At 47.2% G+C, this 15,547-nt stretch overlaps 2 protein-coding genes across 3 annotated transcripts in view; one reads left to right on the forward strand and one right to left on the reverse strand.

The window, feature by feature from the left end:
- The window catches only part of LOC126394668 (WD repeat-containing protein 5-like), a 181,173-nt gene that overhangs the window by 91,831 nt on the left and 73,795 nt on the right, over positions 1-15,547 (forward strand). The gene's annotated exons all lie outside the window — the stretch shown is intronic.
- The window catches only part of snapc4 (small nuclear RNA activating complex, polypeptide 4), a 23,186-nt gene continuing 9,027 nt past the window's right edge, over positions 1,389-15,547 (reverse strand). Inside the window, exons 4-22 of one of the 2 annotated variants that reach the window (XM_050051580.1) lie at positions 15,020-15,116; positions 14,821-14,858; positions 14,401-14,523; positions 14,131-14,271; positions 13,926-14,010; positions 13,497-13,578; positions 13,127-13,228; positions 11,347-11,419; positions 11,036-11,200; positions 9,317-9,467; positions 9,051-9,157; positions 8,860-8,954; positions 8,680-8,774; positions 8,416-8,516; positions 5,283-6,965; positions 4,399-5,109; positions 3,346-4,213; positions 2,970-3,262; positions 1,389-2,269 (exon numbers count right to left, since the gene is read on the reverse strand). In XM_050051580.1, the coding sequence (XP_049907537.1) occupies positions 2,168-2,269; positions 2,970-3,262; positions 3,346-4,213; positions 4,399-5,109; positions 5,283-6,965; positions 8,416-8,516; positions 8,680-8,774; positions 8,860-8,954; positions 9,051-9,157; positions 9,317-9,467; positions 11,036-11,200; positions 11,347-11,419; positions 13,127-13,228; positions 13,497-13,578; positions 13,926-14,010; positions 14,131-14,271; positions 14,401-14,523; positions 14,821-14,858; positions 15,020-15,116 (5,112 nt within the window). In that variant the 3' untranslated portion in view covers positions 1,389-2,167. Of the gene's footprint in view, positions 2,270-2,969; positions 3,263-3,345; positions 4,214-4,398; positions 5,110-5,282; positions 6,966-8,415; positions 8,517-8,679; positions 8,775-8,859; positions 8,955-9,050; positions 9,158-9,316; positions 9,468-11,035; positions 11,201-11,346; positions 11,420-13,126; positions 13,229-13,496; positions 13,579-13,925; positions 14,011-14,130; positions 14,272-14,400; positions 14,524-14,820; positions 14,865-15,019; positions 15,117-15,547 lie in introns of both variants that reach the window. The other variant, XM_050051579.1, reaches the window with a different exon arrangement.

A 15,547-nucleotide genomic window follows, 5' to 3' on the forward strand; every position in this document is an offset into this window, starting at 1 on the left:
TACATGTTGATGCTGATACTGTTGTACTTTTACTTTTGGTACTTTTAGTACATGTTGATGCTGATACTGTTGTACTTTTACTTTTGGTACTTTTAGTACATGTTGATGCTGATACTGTTGTACTTTTACTTCAGAGTTTGAATGCAGTACTTGTACTTCATGCTGATGTCAGTGTGTCTTTGGACAGACTGTGACTAGATGTGAGTCATGGTTCGTTCGTGTTCCCCTCAGGATGAACCGCAGGATCTTTTTCTGTCAGACATGATTTATAGATGTGTAAAATAATTTAAACTAATTTTAATGTGTCTGATATTTGATTTATTTTTGATCAAATACACAAAACTACAGACATGTCTGTCAGACTCAGCTGGACTGTTTACTGATAGTTAGCTGATGTTAGCATGCTAACATGCTAAGTGTTTGCGTAAAATAAGGAATCTTATTACAGATTTATGAAACACATAAAATCAGAATCACATGTTAAAGGTAAAGTTTTAGGAACAAACCTGAGGATGTCAGCTCCCTCTGAGTATTCAGGTACACTGTGATGTCACGAGACACAGTTTGATGACAAAAAGAAAAACTTCATTTTAAACTGATCACAGAAAAATGAGACCTGAGCTGAAAATCAATCAATATTTCTATTTTTTCTTCTAATTATGTCTCTTGAATTTTATGATAAATGTTGTGTTAATTTAATTTTCCTCAAATATGCGAACATGTTTTTATATTTTATAAACAGTAAAAATATTTTATATGATGTTTTCTGATTTCTACAGATTAATGAGAAAGTACATTTGTTTTCTCCTCAGCTGAGTTCATCTGGACACGAAGTAGCAGAAAGTGACAGAAAGAGGAAGAAGAGACGGATTAGAGAAGTCACAGGAGCTAACAGGAAACACCAGCTGACTGAAACAGGAAGTGATGTCACATCGCTGATTTGTATTCCTGAATATTCCTGGAAGTCTCTCAGAGCTGAAGTGAAACCAACAAAGTAGAGAACAAAGTCACCAGTTTAACCACATATACTCCACACCAGTGTGGGTCTATCTGTGGTCTGTGGGTCCAGTGTCCTCACAGTCCACAGTGTCTTCACAGTGTACCAACAATGTCACCACAGACCACAAGTCAACCAGAAACACTCCATACATGTGTGGATTTATCTGTAGTCTCTGGGTCCACAATGTCCCCACAGTCCACAGTGTTCCCACAGTGACAAGTTAATCTACCTGTGAGAAAAATTCATAGAAACACACAGGAAGTCATGAGCTTTACCAAAACATGTCCTCATAATCCACAATGTCCTCACAGTCCAAAATGTCCCCCAGTCCTCAGTGTCCATTCACAGTCCCACTTTAAGACTAACTGGTCTTCCCAAACACGTACGAGCACACACAGCTACATTTCACATAATTGTCTCTTTATTACAAAATAATCAGCTCCTAATTACAGAACTTTACAAAAGCTGAATAAAAAGTAAATCACGCAAGAACCAAAAATAACAAACAACATATTTTAGTGCAATTTTGTCACTTTTTTCCTGAGGTTCCTGAATGCACCACAGAGCTCCAAACTATTCTGTGAAACTTTGCTTTACTCATCTTCACGTCCCTCCTGATGACTGTCCAATAACTAATCATGTTACTGACTGATCTCCGTCCTTGAAGCATGAACTAGTTTTACTTTGTTTTGATGAAAATCCTTCTGCAGACTGAAACTTCATTTATTCATAACAAGATTTGTTTTAACTTTGTCTGTGTTGGTGCATTTAAGGACACTCAGACATTTGAGAATCAGCTGCTGATTTATGAGCTCTGTCATCAGGACGTCTGACTCTGACTCAAAAACTCAGTCAACTCTCAAATGTCAGATTTTTCAGATTGTCTTTAGATGCTCCCGTTGACTCTGAGATCTTAAGATTGTTTCAGGTTCTTCGTTTAATCTTCAGAAAAGACGAAAAACTGACTGAACTTGACTTTCAGAAAGAAGACGTCAGGTTTGGGTCCAGTGAAATCTACAGACTCTGAAAATCTGAAACGTCAAAACTCAAACTGATTTGTTTCATTTCATCTTCATTTTTTAACTCAGCTGACACATTTAATCAGGATCATTTTTCAGCTGAAACTGAAGATCTGAACTAAACGTTTAGATCTGTAACAGTCTGGTTTTACTGGTCCGATCCAGTCCGGTCCGGTCCAGGTGTGCTGGTGATGATTCCTGAGAAGTGATTGGCTGGAGCTCCTGACCCGTCACACAGCAGCACAGATCTCTGGAGATTAATGAATAAATGGTAATAAATGGTGTTTAATATAAACTGAACCAATGAAATTAGAAATGTCAGAAAAGTATCCACTGATTATAATGAAAAGTAATTTCATCACTTTTGTTCGTGATGTCAATTTGACTACTGTACCGTAACTACTGCAGCCCAACGACCACAACGTAGCTGCCATAAGGTAACTACCAGCCACAGGGTCGCCACCCTCCAGTCTTTGCCCTGGTCGCCCCAGTGAGCAGGCGGCTTAATTTTGAGCCGCAAAACCCTGCTAGCAATGTTAGCATTGCCATGCTAACACTGCTAACCACAGTGCACAATGTTTCCAACGCAGCGCTTTTGGGGCGAGACAGTGTTACTGGGGGTGATCACTGAATAAGTGCTGCTGCTGGCTGATTAGCTCCCACCAGACCTGGTTGGTGCACAGAGCAGTGAACTAAAGAATAGCTCCGTAGTTAGAGACCGATGTAACCAGTCAAAAATATTCTCAGCCGTTAAACAATTAAACCGTTAACATCATTATTGAGAACATATGACCCATACTAAAGATACCATTCTACTGGACCCGTCGATCCGTGCCCGGGTAATGTACGCTTGTTTACACTCATCAGTTTTGGGTTAGTCAGATCTGACCTGCGTCTCTGATGTGGAAAACTTGTAAATAATCTTGACCTCCATGAGCAGCAGAACTCACCTCAGCTCTCCTCCGTCTTCCTGACTCTTTCATCTTCTTCAGCTCCGTCACCTCCTCATCATCCTCCTCATCCTCCTTCTCCTCTTCCTCCTCATTGGCTGGGCAGGCCATATTTCTCTCTCTGATTGGTTGCATGGTGGCCAGAAGGGCGGGGATAGTGAAGCAGGACAGAAAGCGAGCCTTTAGCAGTTGGTAGGCGGGGTTACCTGAGAAACGCTCCGCCACCAGCTGACGTACCACTGCCACAAGCTTCTCCTCGTCTTCCTGCGGAAGGTCAGAGTTGACGGAGGGAGCTGCAGGTGGACAAAACAGATGTGTAAATGTAGCAAATAGAGGAAATGCAGCAGCAGCAGGATGTGACGTTCAGGTGTGTTACCTTCAGAGTCCTGCGCTGGTCGGAGGTCAGAGGTTGAGTCAGGCAGGTCGGGAGGCGGACTGGAAGTCATCTCAGTGCTGTCGTCAGGTATGGGTGTGGTTGTCGAGCGTCGGGGTTCGGAGCCTTGACTCAGCAGCTGCAGAGACGATTTGGTCAGAGAATCTTTGGCCCGCAGCAGCGCGCTCAGAGTACACAGACTGCTGATGAACGGCGGCAAATACGGAAGAGCAACGCCCGCTCCAGGTACCACCACTCCTCCACGACCGCTCAGCCAATCACGCACCACCTTCTGGGACTCCAGGAATATCAGGGAGGGGTCAAACTGCAGTGGCTCCCTCCTGAGGGGAGGGGGTGCTGCCGGGTCCGCTCTGACTGTGCCCTTATATGGCAAAAGGACTTTCAGAAGAGGCTGGGGGGAGGAGTCAGGGTCTGAGAGGGGCTGCAGGATGAAGCCTGGGGGGAGGGGTTTAGAGACACAGGTGGGCGGGGCAGGAAAAGCGCTCAGTTGATTCAGAACGGGGAGGCCTACAGGGACAGGCTCAGGGTTAGGGGGGTGAGGTGCGATTGATCGCAGGCTGCCGTTGGTGATTTGAGGGGGCGTGGCCAGCTGATGGTTTAAATTATTCCTGGGTAGAGCTGGGAGGGGAGCGCTTGGTACACACACCTGCTGTGTGCCGGGGGGCGAGGCTGCCAACTTGACCAGCCCACCAGGAGTCATGACCCACATGGATTGATCAGTAAGTAAACAGATCCCAGGAAGCGGAGTCATCGGCTGGCTCTGTGCGACAACTTCCTCTTTAGGGCGGGACTTACGACAACGCTTCTTACGAGGAGAAGAAGAAGTTGTTCTCTTCTTATTGGCTTCAGCCTGGAGACAAAAGACACAGAAGGAGACAGATTGAGAAGAGGAGACGGCCTGAGAGGAGGAGATGGACAGAGAGGAGACAAACTGAGTGCAGATATAGACTGCGTGGAGATGGACTGAGAGGAGGAGGCGAACTGAAGACAAGAAGACAAAGGAGACAGACCAGGAGGAGGTCACATAGATCTTACCTTTGCCTCCTGAAAAGCTCTGGCCTTCGGAGTCTGGGTCCGAATCCTCCTTCCTTCCTGGATCACACCTGTACCTGTCCCACCCACACCTTTGTCTTCCTGACTGCTCGTCACGCTCGGCTGCTCCTCCCTCCTCCCTCGTTTCCTCCGACTGGGGGGGGCTTTGGGACGCGTGTTAGGGGAGGAGTCAGGGGTCAGCTGATTTGAGTTTGAGCCATCATGACTGGAGGGGAGATTAAAACAGGTGTAGTCATGATCGTTGGGGAGAGGAGCCGTTGGGCTTGACCAGGAGGAAGCAGTGTGCTGATTAGTCTGTATGGAGGGGGGCAGGGCTAAACTGGGGTTTTGAGTTGAGGACACAGTCCTGTCAGAGCCGGCAGGTGTGGCGTTTAAGGGCGATGAGGACGGGCTCACAGCTACAGGAGGAGGAGCAGAAGGAGGTGTAGCTTTGGTCAGAGGACAGGAAACGACCCTGGCAGGAGGAGGTCTTTGAGGAGCTGTTGGAGGACTGGTCAAGGAGGAGGGAGGAGTCTGACGTACGGACTGGATGGGAACAGTGCAGACCTGCTGAGGAGGAGCAGTGACAACAGTCTGGGGAGGAGCAGAGACAACAGTGTGAGGAGGGACCAAGGTCTGAGGAGGAGCAGGAGCGATGGTCTGGATCTGAGCTCTCTTTCGTGGAGATGAAGCAGCTTTCTTCTTGGCTTCAGCCTGAAATGAACCAGAGACCAGTCAGACCAGTGAATTCACATTACCAGTACACAAAGTTTAAAAAACATCCTACGGTGGTCTTGAGGGGACCGTCCGAGGGGCCTTATGTCATTAAAATGAATCACTTCACGAGTCATCTCATGACATCAGCCCTGAAAAGGCGGATCAGTTACCTTGGCCTCGGTGGCTTCCTGCAGAGCTTTGGCCTTCTGACTCGGCGTCCTAACCCTCCTTCCTTCTTTAATCATACTGTCACTCACCCCACCCACACCATCACCTGCCCAGCCCAAATCTCCCCCACTCTGACTGCTGCAGACAGCCACCTTTTGGCCCCTCCCTTTGGGTGAACTCGAGGTGACGCTACTTGGATGAGGGGCAGGATGAGGCTTACTGGTGCAGGTGACGGGGCTGCTGGAGGTGGAGGGAGGGGCGTGATGACTGGGCGGTGTAGAACCAACAGTAACATGTTGGTTAGAGGACGCGGGCGAGGCAATGATCAGGTTTTGGGTGGAAGGTGGAGCTTCTTGTTGGAGAGAGGCAGATGAAGTAGATGTGGTGTTCAGGGGCTTTGAGACCACAGAGACAGGAGTGACACTGTGAGGAGCAGGATGTGGAGGTGACGGAGAGGAGTCGACCCCCACAGGAGGAGGGTCGGGTGGAGCTAAGGGGGATGTGTTCAGGGCAGAGGGAGACTGGACAGAGGGAGCGCAAGGCTGCGTGACAGGATGAGGGATGAAGACGGCCTGAGGAAATGACATGGGAGACATCAAAGGAGGCATCTGAAGGAGAATGCGGGGACAATTCTGAGAGGGCGTGGTTGGGCAAGGAGGAGGATGGGGATGAGGAAGGTGGGGTTGCTGCTGTCTGAGCAGCTGTTGTTTCTGTTTCTGCTGCAGCTCCTGAAGCTGCTTCAGGATCAGTTTGTGCTGCTGGTTGAACTCCCGCAGCTCCTCCTTTATGGCTCTCTTCTGCTGCAGGATTCCTGCGACGGTGTTTGGACGAACGGAGCGAGGGCATTGAGGCGGAGCCAGTGACACCACCTTGTTCCTCCTCTGCTCTATCATCTCCTTACAGCCAACGACATCCACGTTCAAGGTCTGGAGGAGGAGCAGGAAGACAGGAGTCGAGCAGAGCTTGGTCTTCTCTGCTCGCTCCCTCAGGACATCGGCTTCCGTCTGCCTGTGTTTTGGCGGGATCAGCAGGTTGCCGATCCACGGCGTCACGGCGGCCTGCAGCTGGTAGTAGATCCCCTTGTCCGTCACTCGGCCCAGTGGGTTCTGGTCATTGGTCCTGGCCCTCCCTCGGGGGCCGGAGCTCCGGGTTTTGAATTTGTGCTCCTGGGAGTGCAGGTGGGCTCGGAGCTGGTCAGGTGACACCATCATCATGGTGCTGCTGCTGTGGCGCTCCCCCCACTGCAGCTCTCTGGGAGCTGGTCCGATGATCACGGAGCGTCCGAACTGGCCCACGATGGTCGACCGCACACGACTGTGGGTAACTCCAGAGGAAGGTAACTCCACTGGTCGAAAGCTCAGGAAGGTGAAAGGTGCCTGTGCTTTTTCTACTGGAATCCACTCCTGCATGGGAGGAAAGGTGTACTCCTTCTCCGCCTTCATCACCTCCTTCTTCTTCTTCCTCTTTTTCTTTTTCTCCTCTTCATCACTGTCCATGTACTCCACCACCATCCCCTCGTCCTCACTGCTCTCCTCCTCTTCCTCCTCTTCCTCCTCCTCCTTCAGCGTCATCAGCCGACTCCTGATACTCCTTTTAGCGGTGCCAGCTGCCTTCGTCCTTATCTTCGTCTTCTTCTTTGGCTGTACTCCACTACTCTTTGAAGTTTTCTTCTTTTTTTTGTTTTTCTGTCAACAGAGAGAGGTCAGTCAGTCACATATTCTGTTTAGGCAATTTGTTTTCTGATTTCCTGTCTGTAGAGGAAGTTAAACCAGGCACCAGACTGATTTGACAACAAAGCCGATGAACACGGGGACAGGATGAATACAGGACACATCATCAGGTTTGACTTTACCCTGATGACGCCCTGATTTATTTTGATTCTCCTTGATTGTCGACGCCACGTTAACAACGTTATTTATTGAATATGGTAGATCTTCTGGGTTTAAAATACATTTCTCTAACAGATTTTGGACAGTTTGAAAGGCTCCACTTCCTCCCAAACATCACATCAAACACTTCCGTCTTGGCCTTGGAAACAGCAACTGAAAAAACATTCTCAATTCAAGGTCCACTTACTTTTTCTGGAGCTTTTGACTGTAATTCAGTCTCACGTCAGATCCAGTTTGCTCAGCTCTAATGGATCTTAGATGTTTAAATCTTTCCATATCGGTTCAGCCTCAACTACACGAAAAACAGATGTTTTTGAAGAGGGACGTTTCCCCTTCAATAAGTAAAAATCTGTCCAAATGACCTTAGTTTTACAAAATATCTTCGTCCAGAACACAAAAATGACTTGAACAAGCACTTGGGGTCAGTCAGTGGCGAGAAAGTCTACATCAGCAATACGTCAAACAGCAGTAAGGTCATCTCTATAAACAGATATCTGCATATTAGGGGGTGTAACAATACATGTTTTTTTTACCATTTGGTACCCATTACAAACTAAACGATACGTTGAACTATCCTGCAGTGTTAATTTCATTGACCAAAACCATGACGAAAATTATTCATCAACAACCCTTTTGTTGATGAATAAAATAGATCTTGATAATAAAAACTCAGACGGAATCTATGTTTAATTTTCGCTGATGAGACGTGATGAAAATGTTGGTGGTGGACTGTCGGACATTGAAAGCCGAGAATGGCCATGCTTGCAATTCTCTTCAGATACAACATGAGTGACAGGCTGGTAAATTTCAGTAAATAGTCTGCACCAGGATGTTTCACAGTCAGAGCGGAGCAGCGTCAGGCGTTGGTTAGCTTTTCAAATGATGATCAGTAAGTGTGTGCTTGTAAATCAGCCCTTAAACCTGTCAAACACTGCTGGAGACATGACACACTAATTATTTCATACAACCTGTCACCTTGATTCTGATTTCTGAGACATGAATTAGCCTCACTGGATTAGTTTAAAGAGAAAACAAAGAAAACATCAGGACTAAAATGTTTTGAACTTTCGTCGACTAAAACTATGAAGGACAAAAAAATGACTTAAATGGGACTAAAATTAATAAACATATTCATCTCAAGACTCAGAATAAAACTGAAGTTGCTGTCAGAATCAACACTGCCTGATACTGATCAGTTTTTGTTTTTTCTTTGGTGTTACAGGTGAATTAGACCAGGTGAGTTTACCTGAACAGGTGCAGCTGCTGATCTGCTCAGTTTCCTCCACTCTCTCAGACACTGAGCGTCGTACCGATTAGGAATCTCTGTGGCAATCTTCGCCCAGCGACCTGGCAGACACACACACACAAACACACGCACAAACACACACACACACACACACACACACACACACACACACACACACTTATCGTGACTGCTAAACACTATATTACCCATGAGCCTCAGCACCAACGCTCCATGTGTGTGTGTGTGTGTGTGTGTGTGTCTCACCAACTCCATGTTTGTCCACCAGCCGCAGTAGCAGCTCTACCTCCTGTTGGTCAAACGCTCCTCTCTTTGTCCCCGCCTTCAGGCAGTCATAATACCTGCACACACACACACACAGTTTACTTCCTGTCTGAACACACCTGAGGACATACTGACACCTTCTATCGTTCAATCAGCTCTCACCTGTCTCTACAGCTGGAGTCGGTGCGTCCAGGAACCTCCAGGCGGATCTTCCACCAGTTCTTCTCTCCATGGTGAGACACGGCCTGGAGCAGCAGCTGATGGACAGACGGACAGACTAATATTAATATCACTCTGTTAACAACCCCCCCCCCTTGTATAACTGGTCCCCAATGTGTCCTCTATCAGCCTACCTCATCCTCCTCTTTGGTCCACATGCCTTTCCTCAGGCTCGGGTCCAAAACCTGGTTCCATCTGTAGATCAGCTGAGCTGGGTCCCGACCCTCCATGAAGTAACTCACTGAGAGACAGACAGGTAGAGAGACAGACACATGTAAGAAAGCAGTATCCCAACAAGAGTCAGGACACCCTACCCCTTCAGGTAAGGGCTAAGTGGTAGGGGCAGAGGATGTACTGGGATTGAGCCACAGAGTGTGATGTCACAGTGTGATGTCATTACTCTGTGTGTAGGGGATGAAGTTTCCGATCCTCAACTTGTCCACGAGCTCTTTGAGCAGATTGTCTTCATCAGGAGTCCAACTACTTCGTTTTAATGAGTCCGAGGCAAAACGCTGGAATGTCTGAAGACACAGGAAGGCCGTCCTCCCCGTCTGAGAGAGAGACAGGTGAGAGATACACATGTATTCAGACAAAACTGAAGTTATTGTTCTTGACCCCAAACAACTCAGAGACTCTTTATCTGATGACATAGTTTCTCTAGATGGCATTGCTCTGGCCTCTAGCACNGTTACTCGTGGTCCCTAAAGTCTCCAAAAGTAGATCAGGAGCTAGAGCCTTCAGCTATCAGGCTCCTCTCCTGTGGAATCATGTCTCTCTCTCTCTCTCTCTCTGTCTCTCTCTCTCATTGTGTCATACGGATTACTGTTAAATTATCATGTTGATCTGTTCTGTACGACATCTATTGCACGTCTGTTTGTCCTGGAAGAGGGATCCCTCCTCAGTTGCTCTTCCTGAGCTTTCTACCGTTTTTTCCTGATCAGCTGTGAGGGTCATAAGGACAGAGGGATGTCGTATGCTGTAAAGCCCTGTGAGGCAAATTGTGATTTCGGATATTGGGCTTTATAAATAAAATTGATTGATTGATTGATTGATTGATTGATTGACATCGTGACCAACTATAAACATCTGGGCACGATTACAGATGACAAGTTGAAATTTGAGCTAAACACAGACATGTTGTGTGAGAAGGATCAGCAGCGCCTACACTGCTTGAGGAAATTGGCTAAGTTCCAAGTCGACAAGACTCTGATGTAAATGTTCTACAGCGCTTATATTGAATCTCTCATCTCTTTTTCTATTATCTGTTGGTATGGTAATCTTTGCATCAAGAATAAGAATTCCCTCGGAAAATGGTGACAGTGGCCTCTTAGGTAGCCGGCATCCAATTGGATAGCCCAGATCACATCTTTAACAGACAGGTGCTCTTGAAAGCTCCGTCGATTCGCTCGGATGTTGTTCACCCACTCAGTTCTGAGCATAGGCTCCTTCCATCCGGCCTTCGCTTGTGTGTCCCAAGGCCCACTGAAAACAGGTACAAATACTCTTTTATTCCTGTCTGTATCTGAGCATTGAATGCTGCTGAGGGAAGGAAGTAATGTCATTCATAGCTGCGTACGTAGCTGCAGCTGCCGCCGTTGTCTTGAATTACTCACTGTTGTTTGTTGTTGTTGTTGTCATTGTTTATGCTATGTATTGACTGGCACTTTGTTCTTGATCGAACCTTTGAGAGATTGCACTTTACTGGTCACTGTGTGTCTTATTGTCACTCTGTACACTTACAGAACTTGTACCATATTTATTATTTTTATCTTATTCTAGCTTATTCAATATGAATATTAATGGGAGTCAGCTGGCAGTCTGGTTGACTTGGTGTGTGCAAGCATGCTGCTCGCTAACTGCTGTCTGTGTGCACGTTACTTGTATTGTCTCCATGTTATGTTCTGTCTTACCATGTTTTTATGAGTGTGTCTTTGTGCTTCTATGAAGCTGCAACCTAACTTTGGGACATTCATAATAAAACTGAACTGAACTGAGAGACAGGTCAGAGACAGACAGGTCAGAGACAGACAGGTCAGAGACAGACGGGTCAGAGACAGACGGGTCAGAGAGATCGAGACACTGATGGGTGGAAGACAGGCGGACAGCAGCTCCTCCTCACCCCCAGTTCTGCAGCGATGGTCTCCCAGTTTCTCTCCACATGTCTCCTGCTGACCTCCTTCAGCTGGTGCACCTCCTCCTTACTCCACGCAGTCTTGTTGATGGACGGGTGGAGGTAGTTCTGCCAGAAACTACGGATGTCCTCAGCATCCCTCGTGCCCTCAAACTGAGGAGGAGAGGAGAGGAGAGGAGAGGAGAGGAGAGGAGAGGAGGTGTGGACAGGGGAGGAGGAGCAGGTGAGGAAGAGAGGTTAATGTTGACAGTCAGGTGCTTCTACACTCTGCTCTGTGATTGGTTGATTTTTCCACTCACATCAATATTGGAGATTTTCTGCCAATCATGTTCATCATATCGATCACCAAGGAGCTCCTCCTCCTTCTTCGCTCTGACCAATCAGAGACAGACTCACATTATAAACAGATCCACAGGTTTTCAACAGACATATGAATAATGTCTATGATGTTGCCATGGAGACAGTCAGTTGGCTTTAAGCTACAGTTGTTTCTATGCTCTACAGACAGACTCACCGTGACGTCACCCTGACAACAACAACATCAGGAAATGTTATGTTCAGCAGTAAAGTTTAAAGCTATGAAGTCAAACACAGTGGTGCGACCTGTGTGATGTTCCTGGTGAGGTTAGTTTATGTTCTGTGTTTCTTTGCTTCGTCTTTTATCAACTAGATCCACAGACGCTGAAGCTGAACAACGACATCAGGAGTTCTACTCCAGGTTGATACGTAAGAGTTAATAAAGACACACAGTGGTGGATCCTGATATGGGCCCAATGGGCGTTTGCCCAGGGCGGCACTTTGTCACGACGTGGGGGGGGGGGGGGCGGCAGAATTTTGCTCGGGTTCAGCCCACTTGACATGCTGCTGTGTTGTGCTATGACCTATTCAAGTGCTGGTACTTGTTATTTACGTGACAACGCCTGAACGTAACACAGGTTCCGCTCCAACTGACTGTAGTGCTGAGCTGCTGCGTGAGCAGCGTGTTACACACTGTGCATAACAATAACTATGTCAGGTAACAAACTTCGGTCAGGAAAATGCGGCCCGAGCTGCGCTCTAGTGTGCTCACCTGTAAGTGCGCGCACGTGTCTGTGTGTGTGTGCGTGCGCGTATTGGGGCCGAACTCTGCCGTGGGCGATACAGAGAGAAGAGGAGGATTGTAAACGTGTGACTATGTAGAGACAGAAATGACCTTCATGTAAATAAGATAAGAATATTTATTAGTTCAATAACAGGACAGGTGTAGACCTGTTCTGTAGGAAAGGTAACCTTACGTGATCTGGAGCTGTATAGAAAATAAAATTAACTTGACCTTCAAGGGGGGGCGGGGGGGCCGTTGGGGGGGTGGGACGCCCAGGGCGCCATTTAGGCTAGAACTGCCACTGAAGACACACATTGTGTACAGAGGGCCTTTCCAAAACCAGACCCCACCCACTCCCCCTCCGTCACAGAGTCTAACTCTGTCTGTCGTCTCCGTCACAGCTGGAGGAATCTCCTTCATTAACGTGAAGAAAAATATGGCAGCAGCTTTGGGACAAAGTTCATTCACTGTGTTAAATAAGAAAAGGCATGTCGGCCAGTTCTGATAGTTAATTTGAAGTCGATATCATCTAAAACCGATAACGTGTCAATGTTATCGTTCGTCCCTAATATGGGCTACAAATAGAAGTTTTATGGCAGTCCAGTGTTCCAACGATCAGCAGCTCTGGTTTGGTTGAAATAAACTCTGAGTTAGATGTAAAATATTCTGTGTTCCTGCTGCTGCAGGCAGGACACGACTGTTTACAGGTGGTCCTGTTACATTTATCTCCACCACTCACCGTCAGCTCAGCCGCCTGTTGCACCACACTGACCTCTGGTGGCGAATGATGTTCACTACATGTAAAACGTCTTGAGTGCAGCCTCTCCAGAGTGACGTTAACACAATGATGAGCATCTGTATTTTTGATGGTGTTAAAAATCAGACCGTTGGGATCACCATCTCTAAATACTCTGATACCACCTGACCCTGTTTCTGGATCGAGACAAAATGTCCTCACAGTGTCAGCAGGTCCTCACAGAGACAAATGAAGAACAAACCTGATCAGGTCAATCTCTCTCTCCAAACTGTCCATCTGCTGTCTGAGCTGCTGTCTGTCCGTCTCTGCTGCTGAGGACAACTTCTGACTCAGGTAGTCCACCCTGAGAGACACACACAGAGACACACAGAGACACAGAGACACACAGAGACACAGAGACACACACAGAGACACACAGAGACACAGAGACACACACAGAGACACACAGAGACACACACAGAGACAGACAGAGACAGACAGGTTATTATAAGACACAAGAGTACTGTCAGTCAGTGAATGTGTACAGTACTGCTGTGTATATTCTACTGATGGTTGTCATGACGCTGAGGAGTTGTTGCCATGGAAACAGATGGGCTGTGTTCAGGTGTTACCTAGAAAGTTTGGGTTGGATGAGTCTCCTCAGACTGTCTTTGGCTATGGAGTTGATCAACAGGGTCTTCTGCCAGCTCCCCCCTGGACACACAGAGACAGACAGAGACAGACAGACAGAGACAGACAGACAGAGACAGACAGAGACACAGAGACAGACAGAGACACAGAGACAGACAGAGACGAGGTTATCCTCTGGGGAAATAATCTGCAGGTGGAAAACAAATGGCCGCTGTATGTTCAGTCATCAGTGTGTGAGACAGGTGATATGTGACAGGTGTTATACAGGTGCAGAGTGTGTTAGTCTGTCAGGTCTGAAGTGAAGTGAGGACCCTGAACGTCCCTCAGCTACAGATCAGCTGACACTCTGATGTGATGTCACTTCCTCTGTGATCAACAGAGTTTAATGATCTGTTTGTTTTTATTCTCACATCGTTTCATTTTCAGCTTCTTGTCGTCCAGACAGCCGGTCAACCTGCTGGCCTTCTCCTTCGTCTCCTGATTGGCTGGAGGACCCTGAAGACAGACAAGTACAGCGTCTCATTGGTCAGCTGTCAACAGAGACTGTGGTTACACAGAGCAGAGCGACACCGAGAAGATCACAGGTCTGTGATTATATCTGTCTGTGATTCTCACCAGTCCTGTCAGTTTGTCCTTGAAGTACGGTTTGAGGAAGCGGCCCAGGTACATGCCGATTGGCTGCTGGAAGGAGGAGGGGGCGGGCTGTTCCCTAGAAGACTCTTTGATTGGTCCAGACAGCTGAGACAGAAGCTCCTTCTACAGACAGAGACATGACAGATCATCAGTACTGACCTGCAGTTTGTGGTTGTGTGTCAGTACTGACCTGCAGTCTGTGACTGTGTGTCAGTACTGACCTGCAGTCTGTGGTTGTGTGTCAGTACTGACCTGCAGTTTGTGATTGTGTGTCAGTAGTGTCTCCAGCTGGTCCAGCGTCTCTTGAACGACCTGCTGGTAGACCAGGTTCATCTGTAGACATGATTCTGCTGACACAGACAGACCCAGCTCACTCTGAGGAGACAGACAGACGACAGACAGACAGAGTGATTAGTAAAACCAACAGTCTTATATTCAGATATTAATCTAGTCATTCTTTTTATCAGTGGATTGTTTGGTTTTTGACAGACGAGTTATCTGAAGACATGTTAGAGAGTTAAATTCACTTCATACACCAACAGACAGGGGTGCTGGTTTTAAATGCAGGTATAAATAAAATAAAAATATAAATATAGATAAAGTTGGTTGTTAAATGTGTCAGGACAAGTTGACAGTAGAAGACTGAGACTGTGATGTTCAGATGTTACTGACCTCCTCACTGCTGCTGCTGACATCATCATCATCATCATCATCATCTGAACAGAAACACACAACAATCAGTCATGTGGATCATTGTTAATAGAGACAGACAGACAGACAGAGACAGAGACAGAGACAGACACAGACACAGACACAGAGACACACACACACACACACACACACACACACACACACAGGGACAGACAGGTACCTGACAGACAGGTAGGACTCTGTGGTCCAAGGACGTTCTCCAAGTTCTGGATCTCCTTCTGGATCTTCTCTCTCTGAGCCAACAGACCTGCTGCAGACTGAACACACACACACACACACACACACACACACACACACACACACTGTTGAGTGATGGTCAGACTACACACTGACCTACACACTGACCTACAGACAGACAGACCTACAGACAGACCTACAAATAGACTGACCTACAAACTGACCTACAATCAGACCTACAGACAGACAGACCTGCAGACAGACCTACACAGAGACCTACACACAGACCTGCAGACTGACCGACAGACTGACCTACACAGACGTACACACAGACCTACACACTGATCTACAAACTGAGCTACACAGACCTACACACAGACCTACAGACTGACCTACACACAGACCTACAGACTGACCTACACACTGACCTGCAGACTGACCTACACACAGACCTACAGACTGAGCTACACACAGACCTACAGACTGACCTACACACTGACCTACAGACTGA

This window comes from Epinephelus moara, chromosome 8 (genome assembly GCF_006386435.1).
Source record: "Epinephelus moara isolate mb chromosome 8, YSFRI_EMoa_1.0, whole genome shotgun sequence".
Taxonomy (NCBI): domain Eukaryota; kingdom Metazoa; phylum Chordata; class Actinopteri; order Perciformes; family Serranidae; genus Epinephelus; species Epinephelus moara.